The sequence below is a fragment of the Sus scrofa genome, chromosome 5, assembly GCF_000003025.6.
Source record: "Sus scrofa isolate TJ Tabasco breed Duroc chromosome 5, Sscrofa11.1, whole genome shotgun sequence".
Taxonomy (NCBI): Eukaryota; Metazoa; Chordata; class Mammalia; order Artiodactyla; family Suidae; genus Sus; species Sus scrofa.
The window spans coordinates 71,120,709-71,146,855 of NC_010447.5; the positions used below are offsets into that span (position 1 = coordinate 71,120,709).

The 26,147-nt window shown below is 35.7% G+C and overlaps 1 protein-coding gene across 1 annotated transcript in view; it reads right to left on the reverse strand.

The window, feature by feature from the left end:
* The window catches only part of ABCD2 (ATP binding cassette subfamily D member 2), a 57,572-nt gene continuing 33,903 nt past the window's right edge, over nucleotides 2,479-26,147 (reverse strand). The window contains exons 7-10 of the mRNA XM_021092531.1: nucleotides 20,313-20,458; nucleotides 16,575-16,659; nucleotides 11,176-11,301; nucleotides 2,479-4,115 (exon numbers count right to left, since the gene is read on the reverse strand). Coding sequence (XP_020948190.1) covers nucleotides 3,896-4,115; nucleotides 11,176-11,301; nucleotides 16,575-16,659; nucleotides 20,313-20,458 — 577 coding nt within the window. The 3' untranslated portion in view covers nucleotides 2,479-3,895. The remainder of the gene's footprint in view (nucleotides 4,116-11,175; nucleotides 11,302-16,574; nucleotides 16,660-20,312; nucleotides 20,459-26,147) is intronic.

The window sequence follows — 26,147 nt, forward strand, 5'->3', positions numbered from 1 at the left end:
GACATTTTTTGTTACTGGAATAATATGTAATTCCCTTGATTAGTCAAGTGTTTTTAAGGAAAATTTAGACATTCACAAGTAATGTTGGGCTCAAATAACTGGATATTGGCTGGAGACTGTATTGTAATGTATTCACACATAGCCACATTCTAGTTTAGCTGCTACAGAGGTATTACCATTAAGGACACTTTTTTTCTCAGAAGTTCCCCTCATTGGTGCAGCAGAAACAATTTGACTAGGATCCATGAGGTTGCGGGCTTGATCCCTGGCCTTGCTCTGTGGGTAAAGGATCCAGCGTGGCTGTGGTGTAGGTGAGCAGTTGTAACTAGGATTAGACCTCTAGCCTGGGAACCTCCATATGCTGAGGGTGAGGCCCTAAAAAGCTTAAAAAAAAAGGTCATTTTTTTCTCATTCGCTTTTATTAGTACAGCCCCTTCTACTCAACACCTTCTAATAAGTGTAGATAATTGGTTTTGAAAATTTCACAATAAAAACTCTAAAGCTGTTTGGTACTTGGTAACCAGAAAGGCACTAGTATGAAGAAGGGATTTGCTTTTAATAAAAATACTTTATACATCCATCTGAAAGTTCTCATGTGGCAAGTACAGCTCTAAAGCATACTCACATACCTAAATGTATATCATCAGACCCGCAAATATTCTGGGTTGTGTGATAGTACTTTACGCTTTTAAAGGAGAATGATTTTTGCTCACAAGGTAGTTATGGCAAAGATATCTTTTTAAAACAACAGTTTAGTAATAATCACCATTTTATGTATATCTTATAAGTGTATCACATTCTCTGAATTGGGGGTTCTGATGTGTAACAAATTTTTCTAGGCTTATAGAATCAAAAAACTCTCCTCAACAGATTTTAATAGGCTAAACCCATTTCCAAGTATGAAATTATACTTGGAATTAAAGTCTCAAATTAAAAAAAAATTGTTCATTTATACCTTTACTGGAAGAACTAAATTGTCACAAAAATTAAATTACTATCAAGGGAAACAATTTCTCCTGGAAACAAATGTCAACTCTGGTTAAATTTCAAGATTTATCATTCTCCTTGAGATTACTGGGGGGAGAGTTTCGCATTATCTTGTTTACAGGAACACACTATTTTAAACTCATGCTCGGCATAACATTACATGCTGTAGAAATATAATACAATGTTTTCATAGAATGCAACCTATTTTCCCAGTTTAAAAGTTAACCACAAAAGTACATTTAAAAATCAAGCTCCATAAACTTACAGCTTTCTCTGACCAAAACAAAACAAAATAAATACAAGACAAAATAATTGGGGCAAATAGATAACATGGTAAAACTTGTTTGAAACTTGAGATATCCTTTCTTTTTACATTCCTTATGCATTCCCTGCTACATTCAGAGAGGGCTATTTAGCTTCTCAATTTTGTTCACATTTTTTTCCCCCCACAGAATATAAGAATGGTAAAGTATAGTATATTCAAGGGACCATTTTGTAAACAGTTAAATGATAGATACATAAATACAAATTCAAATCAATGACTTTTTTCCCCTCCAAGTTGGAGGATATTGGTCCTGGAAGAAAGTTCAGAAAATAAATAGGCACAAAACACATGAAAACATATTTCTCTTAGAACTTTAATATTTAAACTACAGTGTGGATGGTTTTTAGTACAGAATTTTAAACATCCTTGAATCTTTTACATTAGAAATAATGAGTCATTTACTTCCACCAGTTGGTAGGATATATTAAATAAGGGCTAATTATAAATGTAATATTTGTTTAGGCATTCCTTTCAAAGTCTCAAAACACAATATATTGAGTCTTAAAAAGTTTATTTTTCAAATTTTGGAAATTAAGTCATAAAAATTGTGCACATGTTTCAAACGAGGACTTTTCTTCTTACACTTTTAAAAGTCAAGACACTTAAACTTTTCCATATAGCAGGATAAACTGGTTAACTGCTAATATAGAACTTAGATTAATGAATCATTTTTATCAAGTTTAGCTTTTGGTTCCACACATTTTTTTTCAACCTTTGACACCATCTTTTTTTTTTTTTTTTTTTCTTTTCAGGGCCTCACATGCAGCATTTGAAAATTCCCAGGCTAGGGGTCGAATTGGACCTACAGCTGCTGGCCTACACCACAGCCACAGCAATGTGGGATCCAAGCTGCATCTGTGACCTATATACCACAGCTCACAGCAATGCCAGATCCCATACCCACTGAGCGAGGCCGGGGATCGAACATGTATCCTCATGGATACTAGTCATACTCACTTTCACTGTGTCACAATGGGAACTCCCTGATTTTGATTTTATATTACATTCCTTCATATAAGGTGGTTGCATTTATTGATAATTAAAAATGTCTTGGCATGGAAGAACTGAAAATATGAAAATGTCATGACATTCTATTTCAGTCATCATGAATGACATCCAGGTGCTCTACCACTTGAAAAAGCCTTAGAATCATTCACGGCATCTATCATGATTATGTCTAAATATGCAAAAAAAAAAAAAATCCTAAACTGCTAATAACTGAGCATTTCCATTTTTCTTTGCCTATCAACATGGTGGCATAGTTAGTAGGAGATTAAAATGGCAGTCCTGGCTTCCTTTCTTTTTTTTTAACGGCTGCACCTGTGGCAAATGGAGGTTCCCAGGCTCGGGGTCAAATCGGAGCTGTAGCCACTGGCCTACATCACAGCCACAGCAACGCAGGATCCAAGTCGCATCTGCAACCTACACCACAGCTCACGGCAATGCTGGATCCTTAACCCACTGAGCGAGGCCAGGGATTGAACCCACATCCTCTTGGACACCAGTCAGATTCCTTTTCGCTGAGCCACATTGGGAACTTCCTGAAACAGGGGAATTTTATTTGGTTCCTGGATCTACTCCTAAATAAGTTGCATGATCTTAGTGTCAACTTTCTCAAAAGCAAACTAGGAAAAATAATATCTGCCTCAAAAGATTGCCACAAGAATTAAAAATGAAATGATGTAAATGAGGATTATAAATTATAAAGTACTATTCAGTGTATATATCACTACTGTGATTTTGAAAATCCCCCCTATTCTATTATAGCACTGCTGTTTTAAAAATACAGTGGACTCCTCTGAGTACAAAAACAAGCTATGTATTTCTAGGGACAAGTAAAATAACAGGCTGAGACAATCATTTTTTGGATATTCTTTTTTTCTTTGTATTGGCAATTCTCTTTTTAAAATGAAGAGTTGATTAACAAATATGTAAGATTCTCATTAAAACAATTTGTTATGTGCCCACATTGAGATGCTCAAAAGCTAAAATTAAAAATATGGCATTTTCTACATGTATAGCCATGCTTCTTTCTTTCAATCACTGCCACTAAAAGAATTTTTTTCATATTGAAATTATTTATCCAACTGTTAGCTACTCTGTATACAGATTTAGTTGACCTCTAGCAATAAGGAACAGGAATTCTAGCTGTTGAAGCTAATAACCATAAATGGACTGAAATGTTACTCAAACTTCTAATTTTATGTACTTAGTTTTTACCCAGATGCTGCTCTTAAGCTCTTCCATTCTTAAGCTATCGCCCATATTTGTGAAGAATTTCGGGCACATCGTATTCACATAGCAAATCTAGTATTCACCATGAATTCACCTAGAAAATCCTGTTTTACATGGCAATTAGGCTTTCACTAGGAATTAGTGTAAGCCATAATGACTAATTTTACATAATGCATTTGTTTGTTTTCTTCTGAAAAGTCAGATCATATATTTACTTGATGCTAAAACCTTACAAAACATTTCTTTCTCCCTTTTTTCCTCTGTGCTTAGCTTAACACAATGCATGCACTATAACAGTGTCTCTGAGCCTTTAACTAAAAATAAACATTTGAAACATGTCAAAACAAATTAGGATGTCTCATCTTCATTTTTTATTGTTTTTAGCACTGAGTCTTCTCCCAAAATTTTACATAGTTCATTGAGTCTCTGCTGCATTTTGGGAATTCCAGCTAGCTGAGATTCTAGCTTTTGTTTTTCTTCACTCAGTGTTAAACGAATAGCAGTATCCAATTGTTCAAAGCGCCAACCTCCTTCACCATCAAACTGTAACAAATGAGTGTGGTATTTCCTGCATAATCAAAATGAAATAATACTATTAGCAACAATTGCAAAAAGCCATTTTAGTTATAGATTTATCATTCTCATTGACATCCAAAGGTAAATTTTGTGCTCGCTTCGGCAACACAAATACTAAAATTGGAATGATACAGAGATTAGCATGTTGGGGGAAATTTAAAAAAAAAATCATTAAAAACTTTCCACCTTAAAAAAAAAAAAGATAAATTTTAAGTAAGGTATCTATTTTTTGTTTGGCTTTCAAAAACCCCTCGGTGGGTTAAATATTACGATTTTTTTTTAACTCCAAAAGTCATTAATCTCTAGGAAATTCTATTGCTTCTATTAAATTTATTTCATATTCCAAATAAATATGAACTGCAAAGGAAGACATGCTGTTGCATCTATTTATCTTCATAATTCAGCATGGCTCCTGCATAAATATCAAAGCATACTTAGAATGAGAACAAGGAAAGGAAGCTGAGGGAAGAAAGTAAAAATTTAAAGGTTATTTTGAAAAAACTAAGGAGAGAGGGTGGGGGGATGTGCTTGGGCTGTGGGATGGAAATCCTGTGAAATCAGATTGTTATGATCAGTATACAACTACAGATGTGATAAATTCATTTGAGTAATAAACAAAACTAAGGAGAACAAAGGCAATACAATACCAGCTCATTACTAGATTATTCTTTGGGAATGAATTATTCAATATAAATAAAAATTCTCAAAAATTAAAGTTTTAAAAATGTTACTAGAAAAATGAACAGAGGAGTTCCCGTCATGGCGCAGTGGTTAACGAATCCGACTAGGAACCATGAGGTTGCAGGTTCGGTCCCTGCTCTTGCTCAGTGGGTTAACGATCCGGCGTTGCTGTGAGCTGTGGTGTAGGTCGCAGACGCGGCTCGGATCCCGCGTTGCTGTGGCTCTGGCGTAGGCTGGCGGCCACAGCTCTGATTAGACCCCTAGCCTGGGAACCTCCATATGCCGCAGGAGCGGCCCAAGAAATAGCAAACAAAGACAAAAAAAAAAAAAAAAAAAAAAAAGAAAAATGAACTGAGAAAAATTTTAAAGATACTTCCATGTTTTCATATGATTTAATCTTTTTTCTTATAGCTCAAGTTCATAATTAGGAACTTGGGAGAGATATAGAGGTAATTTTATTGATGAGACAGGAGGCAGTCCATCTGCTCCTAAATGAAGGCAAAGGTCACCAATTCTCTGGGAATTGTCGGGTATGAATGGAGATGGTAACACTGGCAGAACTGACCTTGCCTGGCTGAGCCACTGCATTTTGTCCTCAGTTTTTATGTCTTTCCTTTACAGTTTTTCTCACTTGTTCCCTTTTAACCTCTAATCTGTCATTATTTACTATGATCAGTGGGGGTATTTCCTGTAGCTCTTAACTTCCTTTTATAAATGGATTCATATACCATAAGTTCATCCTTTTAAAATGTAAAATTCAGTGATTTTTTAGTATATTCACAAGCTCATGCAACCATCACCACTATCCAATTCCATAATATTTTCTTCACCCCTAAAAGAAACTTCACACCCATTAGCAGTCCCTCCCAATTTCTCCTTCTGCTCAGCCCCTCCCAACCACCGATCTCTTTTCTGTCTCTGAATTTGTCTATTCTGGACATTTTATATATAAATAATCAAAATTTGGCTTTTTGTGACGGATTTCTTCCACCTAACAAGAAGATTTCAAAGTTAATATAGTTGTAGTATTAGTTCTTCACTCATATTTGTGGCTGAATAATATCCCATTGCATAGTACTGCATTTTCTTTTTCTTTTTTTTTTTTTGGTCTTTTTGTCTTTTCTAGGGCTGCTCCCGAGGCATATGGAGGTTCCCAGGCCAGGGGTCTAATTGGAGCTGTAGCCACCGGCCTACGCCAGAGCCACAGCAACAGGGGATCCAAGCCGTGTCTGCGACCTACACCACAGCTTATGGCAATGCCGGATCCCTAACCCATGGAGCAAGGCCAGGGATTGAACCCGCAACCTCATGGTTCCTAGTCAGGTTTGTTAACCACGGAGCCACGACAGGAACTCCTCCATTGCATAGTACTGCATATTTTATCTATTCATCAATTGATGGAAATTTGGGTTTAATCCCATTTTGATTGGATGGCTTTAACATGCTATAAGATGGGAATACTAAGCTAGGTTAAACTATGTCTAAAAGAGTAAAATCACTCTCAAGCTAAAGGCTGAAGTTCATGTATTTGATAAAATATGACAGAGATTAATGATCTTTTCTGTATACTTTTGAGTAACTTTTTAGGGTTTTAAGATTTGCCAAAAATTTGACCTCCCAATGGGTAGGACCTTGCAAAAAATTAAGTTGGAAACAATGTATTTCTACGTTAAGGGAAAAATTAAAATGTGAAAATATTGCTTTTAAAATCTGAGAGCTAAAATAAAAAAATAATGGGAAAACAAGATACCTCAAGTCTAATATTACAACATTAATGTGTTACTTGAAAACGCTCATCAGATTCTAATAATTCCGAAAAGAAGTAGAAAAATCCAGTGATTCTTTTTAACTGAAAATAATTGCGATCACACAGGATGTACTGGGGACAAATGCATTTATATCATTTTACATCGTCTTTTTAGTTCTTTATTAAAAATCTAAGAAAAAAATACCACAACTTGGTATCCCCCCCAAATGATTAAGTTGGGGGAAAACATAGGAAAAATATCTTTTTTGTTGTTTTAAGGAAAAAATGAACAAAACTGTTTTAAAATGTAAGGGGATCTTCCCTTTTTAAAAAATATGACACTATTTTCTATTGATTCATCATCATAATAACTGTTGCTAATTCAGATTCAGCACCTATTCTGTTACAGGCTTACTTTATTTAAGCCTAATTAAACAAGTCTGTAAAGTATAGGTGGTCTAATTATTCCCATTATACAGATAAATGAGAGCTAGAAAAATTAGAAAAATAACTTACTACGATCATACTCTCTATACTGTAGTATATTGCTGTACTTATAAAGAACTCAAAACTTATGCATAAACCATCGAAACACTTGCATTCACACCACAGTCTACTGTCTCCTTTCACTTTTCTATTTCATCAATCAAAACCTTTTCTTTTGCCATGTTAGTAACTATACCCAAGGGACAGGCAAACCTCCTCCTCCTCCTCCTCCTCCTCCTCCTCCTCCTCCTCCTCCTCCTCTCCTCTGCTGTTTGACTGGGTCATTCTGTGGCAGGTGGCTGATTACATTTATGCCAAAGCTGTCATTATATACGTGACTTCAAACAAACTAAGTAGCAACCTTTGAGTTAATCCTTGAGGCCTTTCCAGACCTTTTACTTTATAGAGAATGTTTACTTTAAAACTGAAGTAAGCTGAGTATTCAGTTGGGATCAGGCTTTAATTGTTCGCTGACACGGAATTCTACGTCTATTGAGAGGGTAAGAATCCAGTTCACACTTCATTTAAACATTCATATTTGTCTTTCCTCAGAGTTTTCCTGAAAGTAGAGAATTTCACGAAGTAAAGTTTTCTATGGAATTTCGTAATCTGTCTGTTGTTAAAGAATGAATTAGCATCTGGAGGGATAGGGCCCTGAGTTGCCAGTTCTCCCCAGAGGCAGTCTGGATCTAGTCCCAGATGAGCTGAAGTCCACATCAATGAGTATGATTCTTCTGACTTTTCCTTGGAGAAAACCAACAGGAACTGGTTTAAGACAATTATGACCTATGCCAGTGGAACCAGTTCAGAAGAACTCTTGAGTCTATTCTGGCTCTTAGCCCTGTTTTTTTTTTTTTTTCCCTGACTTCTATTACTGCATTTATTATGCTGTCCTGTCATTCAGTTCCTATTCCAGTACCTTAAAGTGGCAATGGAAACATATTCAGCCTTTTTTTTTTTTTTTCCCCTCAGTTTAAGGAACAAATAGAGTTTTGTTGTTGTTAAGACTTTTTTTTTTTTAGGTTCACAGCGAAACTGAGAGAAAGGTGCAGAAATATGCCTTAAACTCTTTGCCCCTACATATGCATCCCCTTCTACATTATCAACCTCCCCCACCAGAGTGATATAATCGTACAATTGATGAACCTATATTGACACATCATTGTCATCCAAAGTCCATAACCAGCATTAGGGTTCATTTAGTGTTCTGCACTAAGGACACATTTGGACAAATTTATGATTTTATGTATCTACCATTATACAGTATTAGAGTATTTTCACTGCTCTAAAAATCCTCTGTGCTCTGCCTATTTATCCTTTCTTCCTCAACCCCTAGAAACCACTCATCTTTAATGTTTCCACAGTTTTGCCTTTTCCAAGATGTTATGTACCTGCAATCATACAGCTTTTTATTTTTCTTTTTTGGTTTTTTTTTTTTTTTTTTTTTTGCCATTTCTTGGGCCGCTCCTGCGGCATACGGAGGTTCCCAGGCTAGGGGTCGAATCAGAGGTGTAGCCACCGGCCTACCCCAGAGCCACAGCAACACGGGATCCAAGCCGCGTCTGCAACTTACACCACAGCTCATGGCAATGCCGGATCCTTAACACACTGAGAAGGCCAGGGATAGAACCCACAACCTCATGGTTCCTAGTCGGATTCGTTAACCACAGTGCCATGACGGGAACTCCCATACAACCTTTTTAAAGTGGTTTCTTTAACCTAGTGATATTCATTTAACTTTCCTCCATGATGTTTCATGGCTTGATAGCTCATTTCTTTTAGTGCTGAATAATATTCCATTGTTGGGATGTACACAGTTTATTCATTCACCTACTGAAGGACATCTTAGTTGCCTCCAAGTTTTTAGCAATTATGAATAAAGCTGTTATAATCATTCACATGCAGGTTTTTGTGTGGACATGAGTTTTCTCAAGGCCTTTGAGTAAATATCAAGGATTGTAGTTACTGGATCATACTGGTAGGAGTATGTTTATTTTGTGAAGAACTGCAAAACTGTCTTCCAAAGTAGCTGTACCATTTTTCATTACCCCTCACAATGAGAGTTCCTATTTGTCCATAGCTTTACCAGCATTTGGTGGTGGTGTCAGTGTTCTGGACTTTGGCCAGTCAAATAGGTGTGTAGTGGACAATTTTTATTTTTATTATTTATTTATTTATTTTTCATTTCTTGGGCCGCTCCCACAGCATATGGAGGTTCCCAGGCTAGGGGTTGAATCGGAACTGTAGCCACCGGCCTACGCCAGAGCTACAACAACTCGGAATCCGAGCCGAGTCTGCAACCTACACCACAGCTCACAGCAACGCCGGATCCTTAACCCACTGAGCAAGGCCGGGGATCAAACCCTCAACCTCATGGTTCCTAGACGGATTCGTTAACCACTGAGCCATGACGGGCACTCCGGTAGTGGACAATTTTTAAAACAAATAATGATTCTAATTTTATAGCTTCTAAAAAAGAAAAACATGTTTTTAATCTCAGCTACCTATAGTATATTTCCCCGTAGAACTAAAAAGCATGTTACTTCTGCTTTATGAATTAGTTTAGCCATTTTAGTTTGCAGAAATCTATCATTTCAGGAGTTCCTATAGTGGCGCAGGGGAGACGAATCCGACTAGGAACCATGAGGTTGCGGGTCGATTCCTGGCCTTGCTCAGTGGGTTAAGGATCTGGCATTGCCATGAGCTGTGGTATAGGTGGCAGACGCAGCTTGGATCTGGTGTTGCTGTGGCTCTGGCGTAGGCCAGCAGTAACAGCTCCAATTAGACCCCTAGCCTGGGAACCTCCATATGCCACGGGTGCGGCCCTAAAAGGACAAAAGAGAAAAAAAAAAAAAAAAGAAATCTGTTATTTCTGACTATTCTTTCTTCCTATATGAAATTCTTATTTTCCCTGAAAAGATTTCGGAAAAGGAAAAAATATATTTTCCGCCATGACGACAAATGGGTAACTTTTGTTTGTAAAGATTAAAGTCATTACCAGTATCTGAAGAAGTCAAAAATTAAAGAAGTTTATTAAATTATTTGATGCCTAAGTAAAATTATAATTTTATAATTACCATTGTCCTATGCTTTATCTTATTTGTGCAGAAAGTCTGTAGATTATTTCCATTGAGCCTCTTTTGAAATAGTAGATTCTTTTTAATTCCTCTACGATAAACCCTGAAATATTATTTTAGCCCATAATATATAACACACCTTTGAATCAGGTCATGAAATACTTCTACAGTTTCTTCTCCCATGCAGAAGCGAAATAATGTTGTAGAGCCAGAGCGATGAGCCAAACCTTCAACATATACTAAAGATGGAAGTTGCCCAATATCTGAACTATCATGTTCTAAAATTGCTCTTGGTTGTACCTCCAAGGTTAGGAAAGCCCAAGATAAGTTGAAAATGAAACAAACAAATTGTTTATTATTATTTCTTTTTTTATATCACCATCTTTTTTTTTTTTTTTTTTCTATTTACGGCTACATGTGTGGCATATGGAAGTTCCCAGGCTAGGAGTTGAATTAGAGCTGCAGCGGCCAGCCTGCGTCACAGCAGCACAGGATCTGACCCACGTCTGCGACCTACACTACAGCTTGTGGCAACGCCAGATCCCTAACCCACTGAATGAGGTCAGGAATCAAACCCACATCCTCACAGACACTATGTTGGGTTCTTAACCCGCTCATCCATAGTGGGAACTCCTTATCGTCCTTCGTTTGTTTTCCATTCTTTTTGTTTTATCTTTCATATTTTAATAGCAGTGTTTTCACATTTAAAATTTTCCCTTGACATAGAAATTTTTTCCCTAGACATACATAGTTTTCAATTTAATTTTTGTAGGATCCCACCTGTTGGGAGGCAAAATTTTTGGAAAACTTAGAACACTAAAGATAGTTTCCCAAAAGTATACAGAAAAGGCCATTAATCTCTGTCATATTTCATCAAACACATGAACTTCAACTTTCAGCTTGAGAGTGATTTTACTCTTTTAGACATAATTTAACCTTAACAGAAATACAGGTTGAAAATAAGTAAAATATCGTATGCTCTACAGTTGAAAAGTTTAACAAAGTTAATTTTAATTGAAAAATATAAAGATCCATCATAAATGAGCACTGGAAACACTTACCAAAGAGAAGGCCTGTGTGTTATAGAAAGTAAGGAAATTCCAGCTCCTTTTGCAGCCTGAAATATCTTCCCTTCGACATCAATGCTGACAGCACTGGTGCATTCATCTAGCAATGCATATTTTGGTCTTAAAAAACAAGCACAAATAAATCAATAATTTTCATATTGAATTATAAATATTTGGGCAAGAAGAGCTGCAGTGTTAACAGCTTTAAGGAAGCAAAGGAGTACATGATGTTACTAAAAGGTGATAAATGATAAAGCAAAAAACCAGTCATTCCCCCCTCTTTGCCCTAGAATATCACATTCTTCTTAGATTTTAAACAGATTTTTGATACCTGCTCATAATACAGTAAGCTTTATTGTTATGCAGAAAGGTGAATCACGAATATGAGGCATAGTATAGATAAGGAAAAATGAGGTAGTTACTGCATGAACTTTCCTGTGAAGGCACACTCATTCTTGGTGAAAAAGTTTCGACTAATTACATGGTAAACACATTACAGCAGCTATAACCAGCAAAGAAATCACAATCCTGTTGGCAAAGAGTTATTGAGAAGATAATTTATCAATAATGTGGGTCCCAAATCACTATTAATGGAATTTCATTGATCCAAGACTGTAAGAGTAAGTATGCCTAATCTGTAAAATTAATTTTTCTTTTTCTTTCTTTTTTTTCTTTTTACGGTCATTCTTGCGACATATGGATGTTCCCAGGCTAGGGGGTCAAATCAAAGCTGCAGCTGCCAGCCTATGCCACAGCCACAGCAATGCCAGATCCGAGCTGGATCCTTAACCCACTGAGTGAGGCTAGGGATCAAACCTGCATCCTCACAGATACTACATCAGATGCTTAACCTGCTGAGCCACAGAGGAACTCCTAATCTGACAAATTTAGAGTAGGTATTTAACTTGAAAACATTGAGACCATTTTCTTAGGGAAAAAAAATCAGTAATTTTCTAGCTCGGTATTTACTCTGGAGATGATTGTCTACTACCATCAGAGGCACCTATCATTTGCCACCATTTCCTTCTGTTCATTCTCTTCATTTTATTCTCCTGCCCACCCCACCCCCACAGATTTTTCTTTTTCCTTTCTTTGTCTTCTTTCAAGCCTGTCTGGACGTTAGGTATATATTTGGGACTCAAATATCATGACTTAGCTTTGTTAATGGGACCAAAGGTCAATTTATGCAAGGTCATTTATTGTTCATTTCAGGGTAGAAAATCAGTACCAAGCATTTCCTAGGACAGTTTCCTCCATGAAGATATTCTGATGTTTTCAGATAAATTACAATGAAAAGATAAACACTGAAACCAGTAGTCACTTCTCATTCACTGTAAATGATTATTTAACTCTGCAAATTGTTTTCCTATGATGGATTTGCTTATTAACAGGATCCAGTTTCCTATTGGGGGGTATAGTCAAGGATAATAGATACAGGAGTCAAAGGCAGCTTTAACACCCCACTTGACGCTAAGAACTGCTCGCTGTGCAGAGAACTAAAGGTTCCCCATGACAACAGAAGCAGTTTTGCTGGTTGGCTTTTTGTAACTGTTCTGGTTTAAGTATCAAGCATTATTTCTTTGTCTAAGAGTAGGTTTCTCTTTGCGGATGATTTTCTTAAATGTAAACAAGGGAGAAGAAAGGAAGGATGAAAGAGAGAGGTCTAGAGTAAAATTTTCTTTTTTTGTAAAAACCTCTTTCTAGTAATTAAGTTATGTATTTTACTGTCTTATTTTTTAGAGTGCTTTGAGCTAAACAGAAGAGATACCATTTTAGATTTAGAAAAGTATATTTCTTACACTCTGTTGTCATAGCAACCCCTAGTCTAGCAGATGTAAGATGTATCAAACACTTTTGTTTCCTTGGTGGAACTGGTGTGTGTGTGTGTACATGTACAAAAATATATTAAGCTATAGTTGTCATCTGGAACCAGTATAACTAAGTAGAACATTAGATAACATTGTCTCTCAGATTTTCCTTTCTTTTTCTTTTGGTGTGTCAGCCTCAAGAAGCATCTAATCTACCCCCCTAAGGTGGGGCTTTTCTGATCATGCTTTAAATATTAAAATTAAAAACCAGGAGTTCCCATTGTGGCACAGCGGAAATGAATCTGACTAGGAACCATGAGGTTGTGGGTTTGATCCCTGGCTTCACTCAGTGGGTCAAGGATCCAGTGCTGCTGTGAGCTGAGTGTAGGTCACAGACACAGTTTGGATCTGGCATTGCTGTGGCTCTGGCATAGGTCGGCAGCTACAGCTCCGATGAAATAGAGATATTACATCCAGTGAGGGAAAGTTATAGTAATGAGAAACTGCCTCTCCTCATCCTCAAAGAATTAATAACATGATGTGAGTTGAAATGTAAAAGATTTGAGCAAACTAAAATGGAGAACTTTGGGAGTGTTGAGTGTCACAATAGTATGCTTTTTTTGAGACGATTTTAATTTTTTTTGTGGGGGGGATCTTTTTAGGGCTGCATCTGCAGCATATGGAGGTTCCCAGGCTAGGGGTCAAATCAGAGCTATAGCTGCTGACCTACACCACAGCTCATGGCAATTCCTGATCTTTAACCCACTGAGCAAGACCAGGGATCGAACCTGCATCCTCAGGATGCTAGTCAGATTTGTTTCCTCTGAGCCACGACAGGAACTCCTTAAAATCTTTTTAGGTTAGCATCTTTTGTTAGTATCTCTTGCTTTTTCTTACAGGGTTTATTTTATTAACACACTGACAAAGTGAGAAATTTACAATCACATTTTACATTTCATATATTGTAGTTCACCAATTATGCTGGTGATCATATTACTGAACATTTACGGACAAAGCTCAGATGATAGTGTGTAGTGTGTAACAACTAGTCATAAATGTCACACCATAAAGTTTACTCTTGAATCTTCACCACATCATCTAAGAAAGGGCATTCCATAATACGCTTCACTAAAAATTCTGAGTTAGCAAACTTTGGGTCACACTTTTTTAGTTTGCCATATTCTTGAACTAACCATGTAGATTGTCACAAATACAAATACCGTATTACTACACAATACTTTTTCTCCTTAAAAACTCCAGCTCTAACACAAAAATACTACATATTTTGTGATTTAATTTATATGAAGTTGTAGAACAGGAAGAACTAATTTATGAGGATAGAAATCAGAGCAGAATTTGTCTATGGGGAGATGTGATTGGAAAGGGGCAGAGGGAACTCTAGGCTGATAGAAACGTTCTTTTTCTTAATTGGGGTGTTGGTTACACAATATATATACATTTACCAAAAATCATTGAACGTAAATGTTAGAATAATAGTAATGATAATAATAATAAACTGTCTAGTTATTACATAATAATACACATACAAAATAAAAAGACATAAACTAATGTACTTTATGAAAATAGCTACATTATAAAACAGCCAACTTTTGTGTACCAAAACAGAAAAAAACTGTATCAAAATTTTATGTGTACAGAGAATGATATAACAGATTTTTTTCTTTTTAGTTATTTAAATTTTCTATTTTTATAAAATAAACATATAATTATATTTAATAAGTTTGTTTAAATGATGCATTCCTTTTTTCAATTATAAATGTTGTTATATTCTTATCAAAAAGGGCTGAACCTAAATATAACCAAGCTTTTAGCTCTAACATTCAATTTATAAGAAAAATACAAGACTGAGGAAGGAGGTAAGGGGACCTCCTAGGGAAGCAATCACATCAGTCTAGAGAGGACAGCATTCTAACAGAGGACAACTGACCCAGTTTCTTCTTTTTTTTCTTGGCCGTGCCTATGGCATGCGAAGTTCCTGGGCCAGAGATTGAACCTGTACCACAGCAACGACAACATCTGATCCTTTAAACACTAGGCCACCATGGAGCGCTGACCTGTTTCTTAACAAGTCAATGGCATAAAAAATGGCAAGGTGGGGGGCAGAGGCAGGGAGAAGCAGGGATTCTTTAAATTAAAAAATAATTAAGAGATATACAACAACAAAATTTGGTATGTAAAGTTTATATCTTGGTCTGAACAAATCAAGTATAAAAAGATATTTTTGAGACAATCAGGGAAACAAAATGAACCAGGTATTAGATGATTTTAAATGATTATTATCAACTTTCTCAGTTATGATTATGGCATGTTATTATGTTAGGAATATTTTAATATATCAGAGATTGTTGCCAAAATATTTAATGAAAAAAAACCATGATTTTGGATTTGCTTTAAAATATCTCATAAATAAAAAACAGATAAATCAATTGCTACAAAATGTTAGACCTGTTGAAACAGTGTGATGGGAATATGAGGTGCATCTTATGATTTTCTCTTCTCTGATAAAGGTTTTACTGTTTTTTCGTAATAAAAGATATTTAAAAAATTATAGCAAACCAGTTGCTAAGTGTTTAATGAGGCTCACTTGATATTGACATATATATTTATATATATATATATTTTTTTCCTGTTTTTATCAGCTTTAAAAAGTTCCCTAGGGAGTTCCTTTTGTGGTTCGGTGGTAATAAACCCAACTAGTATCCATGAATATGTTTGATCCCTGGCCTTGCTCAGCAGGTTAAGGATCTGGTATTGCCATGAGCTGTGATGTAGGTCGCAGATGTGGCTCAAATCCTGCATTGCTGTGGCTCTGGTGTAGGCTGGCAGCTGTAGTGCCAATTCTCCTTCTAGCCTGGGAACTTCCATATGCTGCGGTGCAGCCCTAAAAAGACCAAAAAAAAAAAAAAAATTCCCTAATAAAGTATTATTGCTTCCACTGCAACTGCTTCAAAAATGTTGCATATGCCCCACCTTATGGTATATTCAGGCATTCATATACATAACTCTTAAGTGTTTTTTGCCCAACAGGTTCTCATTGCCAGAGGTCTAATATTAAAAAGGGGAGTTTTTTTTTTTTCACAGAATAGGGCAAATAAAAGAAACAAATCAGAATAGTTTTAATATTTCTTAATTATTTAAGTATTACTGAATGCCTACCCACTGTGTTCACAACAGCATACAAGTAGTTATTATATTCTTCACATTTTAAAAATAGTAATAAAAATAGTAATAATCCTACTTTCAAACTTAGGGCACAGCACACAAAAACTTAATTTTGGTAAATCAACTATACTTCAATACAATTAAAAAAATCAAACTACTATACTCAATTCAGCAGAAAAAAAAGTAATTTTGTCATCTAGCATTACTCAACATAAAAGAAATAGAAAGAATACTTGGAGATTTCTGACACATCAAAAAAAAAAAACTAAGATACTAAAAACTGTAAATTCTAAGTATTTGTTTTTTAGTAAGATATCTTTAAAGATGAGGATGCTGCATCCTGTCCAAAGGGTTTTTGGTTACAACAATGGAATAGTAGTTACTTGAGTATGATGCACTTACCTGTGATAAAACATACGAGCCATGCCCATTCTTTGCTTTTCTCCCCCTGACAGGACATCTTTCCAGTCCATAACTGCATCCCATCCTTTAAAAAAAACACACATTTTATAAAGCATCTTTTAATTGTTACTCTTTTTACCTAGACAAGTGATTCCTAGCAAGTTTAAGTTATTAATACAAAGAAATTGATATTTCAGAGAACATGCTTGGATAAACTGGAGAGCCTCATGTTTAAACCTTCTGTTTCAGATTTGATATTTTCTAATGGTAATAATTACTCATACTGACAAAACATTTAAGAATTCTAAATACTGACATTGTGAAAATGTGTTCATTTCTGAATATCTTCAAGAGTCAGTATACTTATTTTGGATGGTGCTGGGAGAAAAAATGAATACATTCGCAAGGGCCTACTGCAAAATAAACGGCTTCTATGTACCTGACATTTTATCTGAGTTTTCGAAGCGCATATTTCATAACCTTATGAACTAGCTATAATTAGTTTTATAAGTGGATAAACTGAAATTCATGGAGCAGTTGACATATCAAGTTTACATAGCTAGCTATTAGAGCTAGGATTTCTATGTAGGTCTACATGCTTTTACAGTTTGTCTATGCCATCTCTTACAATATCTTACTGACTTTCTGTTGGATATTTACTCACAGAGCAAGGCTCCTGTTAAAAAAATAAGTTAGATCAATACATACTGCTATAGAAATGTACCCAGGATATGTTTTATATGAACAAACAAATTTCAGAATTGGGTGTGTGTGTTGGGATTCAGGTGACCCTTGAACAGCATGGATTTAAACTATGGAGGGTCCACTTATACATGTATCTTTTTTCAATAGTGATTGTGATTGTACTGAACAATCTGTGGTTGGTTGAATTTGCAAATGCAGAATGGCAGATATGGAGGAATCTTGGGTACAGAGACCCTACTATGGTTATACGTAGATTTTCAATTGCTTACTAAAACTTTGGAGCTGAGTGGAACAAAGAACCTTATTTATTTAAATATGCAAAATTAAAGTTCCTTTGACTCCAGTACTTTTTTCTTTTGCCTTCTCAGTTGGCAGGTGGAAATTTTTTTAAGCTCAGAGCATTTCTCCACTGTGTAGCAATCTGCACCTGTTTTTCAAATCTTTACTTGTGCTTCATAAATCCTATAAAATAAAGTCATGGAAAAATTTTATTTTAATAGTTTTCACTAGAAACATGAACACATACACATATATAAGTAAATATCACATTTCTATAAATAAACACACATTTCTGTGAATGGAATTAGACTTTTACTTTTTAGGTTATACATTTTTATATTTGAAAATTTTATGATTTTTAAATTACTTTTATGGTCTTTCTTAATTTTATAAAAAGAAAAAAGAGTTACCTAGAAACAAAACCATGGAGTCTGTTAGAAAGACAGTCATATCAAATATTTTTCTGAAGTAGGAATATAAGAAAATGGAGCAAACTAGGCAAAGCCTGATTTTCAAAGACAATGACTGTCAAAATTTCACCCACAGACACACACACAGTCTCTCCCCCCCCCCCAACATTTCTGAATCCCAAGTATTCAAGGCTTAATTTTCTTATTTGGAAAGAATGCAGGCCTTTGCCCTCTTTTTTCTCTTTCAGCTGAATTTTCACCTTTATTAAAATTTCTAAGTAAACGTGGTCAAAGGGAAAGAAAATAAGAGTTTCATGTTTTTTTGTGCACTGGATTGAAAAGAAAAATTTTCGTATTTCCCAGCAATACTTCCCAGTAGGGACCAGTGTTCATTCTTGGGCAAACTTCCAGGAATATTCTATCTATTTATAATTTTATATTAGGAAAAATAAATCTCAAAATACGACCTAACTCAAAGTTCTTGCTTCAAGTGAAAACTTACAAAATTTTCTTTATGACTTAATTTTATAGCATTTATGAAACAAAAATGAGGATTTGAAAAATAGGCTCAGATTGCTACACAGTGGAGAAATATTCTGGGCTCATTTGTTTTTTCCCCCTGCCAACTGAGAAGGCACAAGAGAAAAGTATTTGGGTCAAAGGAACCTTCAATTTTACAGTTAAATAAATCATGTCCTTTATTCCCAAAGGTTTTAGTTGACAATATTTCTTGATCACAGAACATATAAATCAAATCTCTGAGTCATATACTACCCCCTCTGATGCTGAAATAGTCTAAGCCAGCTAAGAAGTGAATGATTTTCCTGCTTCCTAAAACTGTACAAACTGCTCTAGTTCATGCCCATTTAACACTTCTACTCCTTTCTACTTTGTAACCTCTTTCATAGAATGAAACATAGTTTTGAAATCCATCTTTTATTAAAGCAAAGCATTCTTCTAAGCAAATTAGAAGCTAATCAAACTAGAACTTTAGCAGTCTTCTTTCAAGTGACGTCCTTGCAAATTTAAATGCTTTCTTGCTTTGTTTAAAAACGTTTCATGAGTTCCCATCATGGCGCAGCGGAAATGAATCCTACTAGGAACTATGAAGTCGTGGATTCCATCCCTGGCCTCAGTGGGTTAAGGATCTGGCGTTGCCATGAGCTGTGGTATAAGTCAAAGATGCAGCTCCGATCCTGCCATTGCTGTGGCGTAGGCTGTAGGCTGTAGGCTGTGGCGTAGGCTGGCTGCTACAGCTCCAATTGGACCCCTAGCCTGGGAACCTCCATATGCCGCAGGAGCGGCCATAAAAAAAAAAAAAAAAAAAAAAAACAGAAATGAAACATGTTTTAAGGATCAGATAAGTGAATTTCCTGGGCTGCTTTTTTTTTTTTTTTTAATGTGCAAGGATATAACAATCTTAGCAGTGAAGAAGCTGAGACAGCACAGCGCAGGGGCATAGCCTGATATAAAACATCAAATCCCAAGTCAGATCTGTGTTTGAAAGCCTGTCCTACCACTGTGGCCCCTGGGGTGGGGGTAGGGATACTAAACTTTTGAATGTTACCTCTAAAAAGGGGTTAGTAAAACCCACATCATTGGACAGTTACAAACATTAAATAAGATGACTGCTTAATGTTATACTCTGCATAGTAAGCACTCAGTAAACTGTAATAATTACTATTACATTACTAAGATTGGCACAGTCTTAAAAATAGTTTCAAAACTTCTTGATGACTTCTAAAAGAACAGAATATTCTATGTTTATTATAAATTTCTATTCGGATTACTGGATTTCAAACTTAGCCAAAAATAAGTTTCCTGGAGTTCCCGTCGTGGCAAATGGTTAACGACTCTGACTAGGAACCATGAGGTTGGGGGTTCGATCCCCGCCCTTGCTCAGTGGGTTAAGGATCCCGTGTTGCCTTGAGCTGTGGTGTAGGTTGCAGACGCGGCTCGGATCCTGTGTTGCTGTGGCTCTGGAGTAGGCCGGTGACTATAGCTCCGATTAGACCCTAGCCTGGGACAGATAGCTGGATAGAATATTTCTGTTATGGACTAATAATATACATTTAGACTGACTGTGGCCTTATGGACACATGTTCATTCAAATAGGAAAAAGGACTGTTCTCAAATGCTAGCAACACAGTAAAAAGTCTAGTGTGCTACATGAAATATAACACAAGGAGAAAAGAAGATGTCAGTAATGGAAAAGCAATAAAAGCTATAAACTCCATGTTGTGTGCTTATGTTCCCAATAATAGCATGTATTCAAATTAAACTCAAGTTTATTTTTTTTAAATGAAGTTAAATGAATGAAAAAAACCTGGATGATATATTTTACCTCCTTCTCTTTGAACTATATGATAGAGATGCACATGGTGTAGGATACAGTCTAGATCATGGTCTGTGTAGCCCTTATCATGCATGTCATCCACTGAATCAGGGTAAATGACTTGATCCCGAAGACTTCCGAGAGACATGTATGGCCTGTAAAACATCAAGCATATAGGTTTAGTTTACTCAGTGTGACATCTTGGTGGTCTGAAAACTCCAGAGTAGACTTTAAATATTGTATTTCTAGGATTATATTTATTACCTGGTGATGCGTATTTCTCTCTCAGACATGGTAGGATAATACACTGTTATATTCATGTAAAAAACATATGCAGACAGAGCTACAGGCAACATTTCTACAAGAAATGCTTGGATATTTCCAGAACAGAAACACATATTTGTTCTGTTGTATTTTATAAATGTTGCTTCTGTATTTCATCTAAATTATTTGGGTTAAATACTATAAAATTTGAAGTTTTGACCCAGCATTGTGAACAAACAAAACTTTAAAAAATCTATACTCTTTATGGTAAGAGAAATGCAAATTAAAACTATGCTGAGTTTCCTATCAGGTGGGCAGAAGTTCAAAAGACAACTCAGTTGGCAAGTTTGTGGACAGATACTTTCATAATACTGAAAATGCAAAATGGTACAACCCCTGGAAGAGGATTTGGCAAACCAATGTATCATCCGGCCTTTATCCTACCTCTAAGAATTTATTCTGAAGATACACTTCCAAAAAATCGCTACCACCACCAAAAATGTGGGTAAGATTATCATTGCAACATTATTCGTAATTGCAAAATATTGAGAACAAGCCCATACAAAGGAGACAGACTGAATAAAATATGGTACCTATTCTATGCAGCCATAAAACAGCATGTGAATGATCTCTGAATCGATGTAGAGTGATTTCTATAATATATTGTTAAATTGAAAAGTGAAGTGCAAAGTAGATGTCTAGCAGGTTTTCTCTGTATAATGCAGAAGCATTATGGGTATATTAAACCAGATACTTCTTTGTTATTGAGGTCTAGCCTGTGTATTACAGAATGTTTTAGCAGCATACTTGGTTTCAACCTATTAGATATGACATCCACTACAGCAGTGACCAAAAAAGAAAAAAAAAAGTAATAATAGCAATAATGGTTTGCAGATATTATCCTCTAGGGGAAAAAACTATCCCCATTTGATAGAAGCATTGACATGCAGCATACTACCTTTATGTAAAATGAAAGCAAAATAAGAAAATACACATTTATCTGCTTATAGTTACAAAAGGAAACACAGTAAAGCAGAAACTAATGAAATCTATTCTCTATAGGAGATGGGAGGAACATGGTAAAACAGACAGGGGAGGGAGTGAAGACTCTACCCTTTCATTAAAGTGTTTACTTTTAGAATCATCTTAATGTTATATTCAAAAAATTAAACTGATAACGATGAAGGAAGAAACCCTAAAACTGAATACAAATAAGAACAAGTGAACAGTATGTCAAATGAATAACATAACACATAGAAGAGGAAGGGAAGGGACTGGTCCAGGTAACTTTTAGATTTGGTTATATAACTTCAGTTGAAGACCAAAAGAATCACAAAGAAATCTTGAAACCTATTTGTCAAGTTTCTTGTTGCTAGTGATATAGAGACAGCAATTCTGAAACTATTAATTTGTGTTATAGGATTATCCAAATAGTGTAAGCATGTTGATAATGTTTACAGGTAGGGTTCTTACTGTGGAAGGGGGATAATAAAATGGAATGAAGGAAGGCAAGAAAAAAAACCCTATTTGTGTGTGTGTGTGTGTGTGTGTGTGTGTGTGTTTGTGTGTGTGTGTCTTTTTGCTTTTTCTAGGGCCACTCTTGCAGCATATAGAGGTTCCTAGGCTAGGGGTCTAATCGGAGCTGTAGCTGCTGGCCTATGCCACAGCTACGGCAACGAGGGATCCGAGCCATGTCTGTGACCCACAACCACAGCTCCCGGCAACGCTGCATCCTTGACCCACTGAGCGAGGCCAGGGATTGAACCTGCAACCTTAAGGTTCCTAGTCGTATTCGCTAACCACTGAGCCACGACAGGAACTCCAAAAACCCTATAATTTTTAGAGTATCAGGATGAATTCATAATTTTTTAAACAAAGCATCTATTTTCTATCTCTCTTTACATTTGATACATTCTGATACTCATCCTTTGAGAAGGAAGCATCATCATTTAGGTGGTATAGTGGGTTGAATTGTGGATTTCAAAAGATAGGTCCAAGTCCTAATGCCTGGTATTTGTGAAATGTGACCTTATTTGGAAAAGGGTCTTTGCAGATGGAATTAAATCAAGTATCTTGAGATAAGATCATCCTGGATTAACCAGATGGACCCTAAATCCAAAAAGTGCCTTTAAAGAAGAGGAAAAAAACACAGGAAAGTCATATGAATACTGAGGCAGAGATATGAGTTATACTGTCACCGGCCAAGGAATGCCTGGCATCAGCAGAAGCTGGAAGAGGCAAGAAAAGATTCTCCCCAGCAGCTTCCAGAGAGAGAGAGTAGACCTGCCATCACCTTGACTGGACTTCTGGCCTCTAGAACTGTGAGAAAATAAATTTCTGTTGTTTCAAACCACCAAGTTTTTGGTTACAGCAGATCTTGGAAATTAATACAGGTAGTACCATTGCAAAACAAATGCGTAATCTGAAATGTATCATTAGGAAACAAACCCAAATTGAGGGACTTTATAAACCAACAACAACACTAGTCCTGCTCTCATTACAAATATCAATGTCATACAAAATCAAAAAAGGCTGAGGGATTATTTCAGCTGCAACTACTTTCAGGGACGCAGCCTTGAGAGTTCAGTGTGGTGCTGAGAGCACCTGGATGGTATACGTGACTGAGTTCCATTAAGGCCTCTATGTAAACCTTTCAATATTCTAATGGACAGTGGTGGAGATCAACTCATGTTGGTGCCACCCAAGACAAGCCTCATACACAAACTTGCCAATCGCCAATCTGGAGTACTCTGCCTCTTTCTTCCGTCTCTTCTTGCCTTCTGTGTACAGGGGCCAGTTTGAGAATCAACAAAAGTATGTTTAGATGATAATATATCAATGCTAATTTTTATGAATTTGATCCTAGTACTAAGGATATGTTAGAGACTATTCTTGCTCTTTGAAAATATAGTTGCCCCTTGAGCAACATGGATTTGAAGTACGCAGGCCCACTTACATGCAGATTTTTTTTTAATAGTAAATATTACAATATTACACAATCTGCAGTTGGTTGAATCTGCAGATGTGGAACCGCAGATAAGGAGGGCTGACTATAAATTATACATGGATTTTCAGCTGCGCTGGGTGAGCACTTCTAACCCTTGCATTGTTCAAAGGTCAGCTGTATACCCTAAAGAAGTTAAGGGTGAAGATTTATTTATGGCAACTTACATAAAAAAATACTTAGGTGTGTGTGTGTGTGTGTGTGTGTGTGTGTGTGTGTGTGTGTGTGTGTAGAGAGAGAGAGTTGAAAGTTTTAAATACAGAATGTGTTTTGTAGATCAATTATCTACCTGTTTTCCCATAATATGCAAATAATTTAGTTGAAGGATAGATAGCACAGGGTTATTTCATAACATATTTAACTAACATTTTAAAATAAAAATATTTATATTTCAATTACATATATGCATTTATATAATAAGATTTTTCAATGGCGTCTTTACAACTGTAAGGAATCTCTGGTCACATTTTAAAATTGAGATATAATTCACATATTATAAAATTCAACCTTTTAACCATCACCACTATCTAATTCAAGAACATTTTCTTTACCCTAAAAAGAAACTCCATAGCCAATCACAGACACTCCTGGTTCTTCCCTCCGCCCAGGCCCCAGCATCCACTAATCTACTTCCTGTCCCCGTGGATTTGCTTATTCTGGACACTTCCTATATACGAAATCATATAATATATGGTCTTTTCCTTCCATCAGCACAATATCTTCAGGTTCATCCATGCTATAGCATCTAACAGTATTTCATTCCTTTTTATGAGTGAATTAAATTCCATTGTATGGACATGCCAAAATTTGTTATTCTGGATATTTCAGTTGTTTCCGCTATTTGACTATTATGAATAGTGGGCATACACCTAGGAGTGGGGCATATGGTAATTCTATGTTTAACTTTTTGAGGAAGTTAACAATTTTTTCCCAAGTGGCTGCATCATTTCTAGTCACTTCTACCATATGCTTGTTTCACTCTCCTACTCTCTTCTTTATCTTCCCTCTCCAGTCTAACCATAGCTTGTTTAAAAATAGAATTAGGAAAAATAAAAAAATAAAAAATAAAACACAACAAAAAAAAACAAAAAAAAATAGAATTAGGACACACATTTATTTCCATCATTTTAAGCATTCATATACTGTTATAATATCTTTAATATCTGGTAATAGTAACAGTAGCATAAAATAGATATTGGCCCCCCACGGCCATTGAACAATTTTTCAGTTAGTACCCTGAGATTACTCAGAAAAAGAAATACAAAGAAATCTTAGGAGTCAGTACTTTTGCTAACTTCCATAGTGATGCCAGTTCCAATTTAACGTAAATCAGAAGCACAGATTTCCTTAGCATAAACCCCAGATATAATTCAAACCACAGAACAGCCATGACGCAATACATAACTGAGACTACAATGATTAAAATATATCTGAACATTCATTTCAAAATTATTTCTACAGGATTCCATCATAAGACTTGATTAACTGGGAATATTTGATGAAATTATATTTTATATCTACATATCAAGGAAGATAGTATAAAGGCATGGTTGTGATAATGGGCTCTAGAAAGAGGATTCTGGGCTGGAATCCTGATTTCATCTTTTCTAGCAACATATCTCAAATTCTGAGCTATAGTTGTCTCGTTTGCAAAGTAAAGCTTACTTTATTGCATTTGTTTTCAGGACTAAACAAAACAGCAGGTTTTTTATAAAACTTAAATGAAGCAACATTGTCAGAGCACTTATTATAGTACAAGCATAATAGGCATTCAACAAATCATTATGGAAACAAAAAAGTTCATTTCTACTTAGTTTTAAGTTCTCTACCTATGAGAAAAGGCAGTATCTTTAAAACAGAGCAGATGCAAAAGAATTTCTATTTGGCCAACCAAGAGATGTGTGGTTTTACTTCATAGTAAATTTTTATTATTCTCAACATAACTAATAAAGTACCTAATTTCTAGATTTTAGACAGCGTATTCTGTTAAACACCTAAGAAAGTAACTCAAGTTTATCCAGAAGTATTTCTTTTAGTAACGAGAGCACCATTTTAGTTTAATGGCGCTGTTTATGAGAACTTGAAGCTATTAGTATGTATAAAGCTGCCAAATGTTTTCTTTGTAAGAGGAATTTTGAGAAACAAAATGTTTTAACTACTTTAGAGATGTTAATTTAATATTATTTCTTGGTGCCTTTCAAAATCTGTCAAGTCTATTTGATGAAGAGAAAGAAATTTATCTCATAAGGATTTTTAATTATGGTTAAATTTTGTTTTTGCAATGGTTAATTTCCTATTGAGTTTATAAGCCTAATACTATGTTGACCATGTGTTCCTGATTTAAAAAAATAAAGACAAGACAAAAAAGAAACATTATTTTTAGGTAACTAAGTTTTAAAAAATTCAATCAGTGTAAGATTTAAATAAAATAGAGTATGAAAATTGCTACTTTGTCGACTTTATTTTTAAATATAAAACATTCTCGGAGTTCCCGTCATGGCGCAGTGGTTGACGAATCCCACTAGGAGCCATGAGGTTGCGGGTTCGATCCCTGGCCTTGCTCAGTAGGTTAAGGA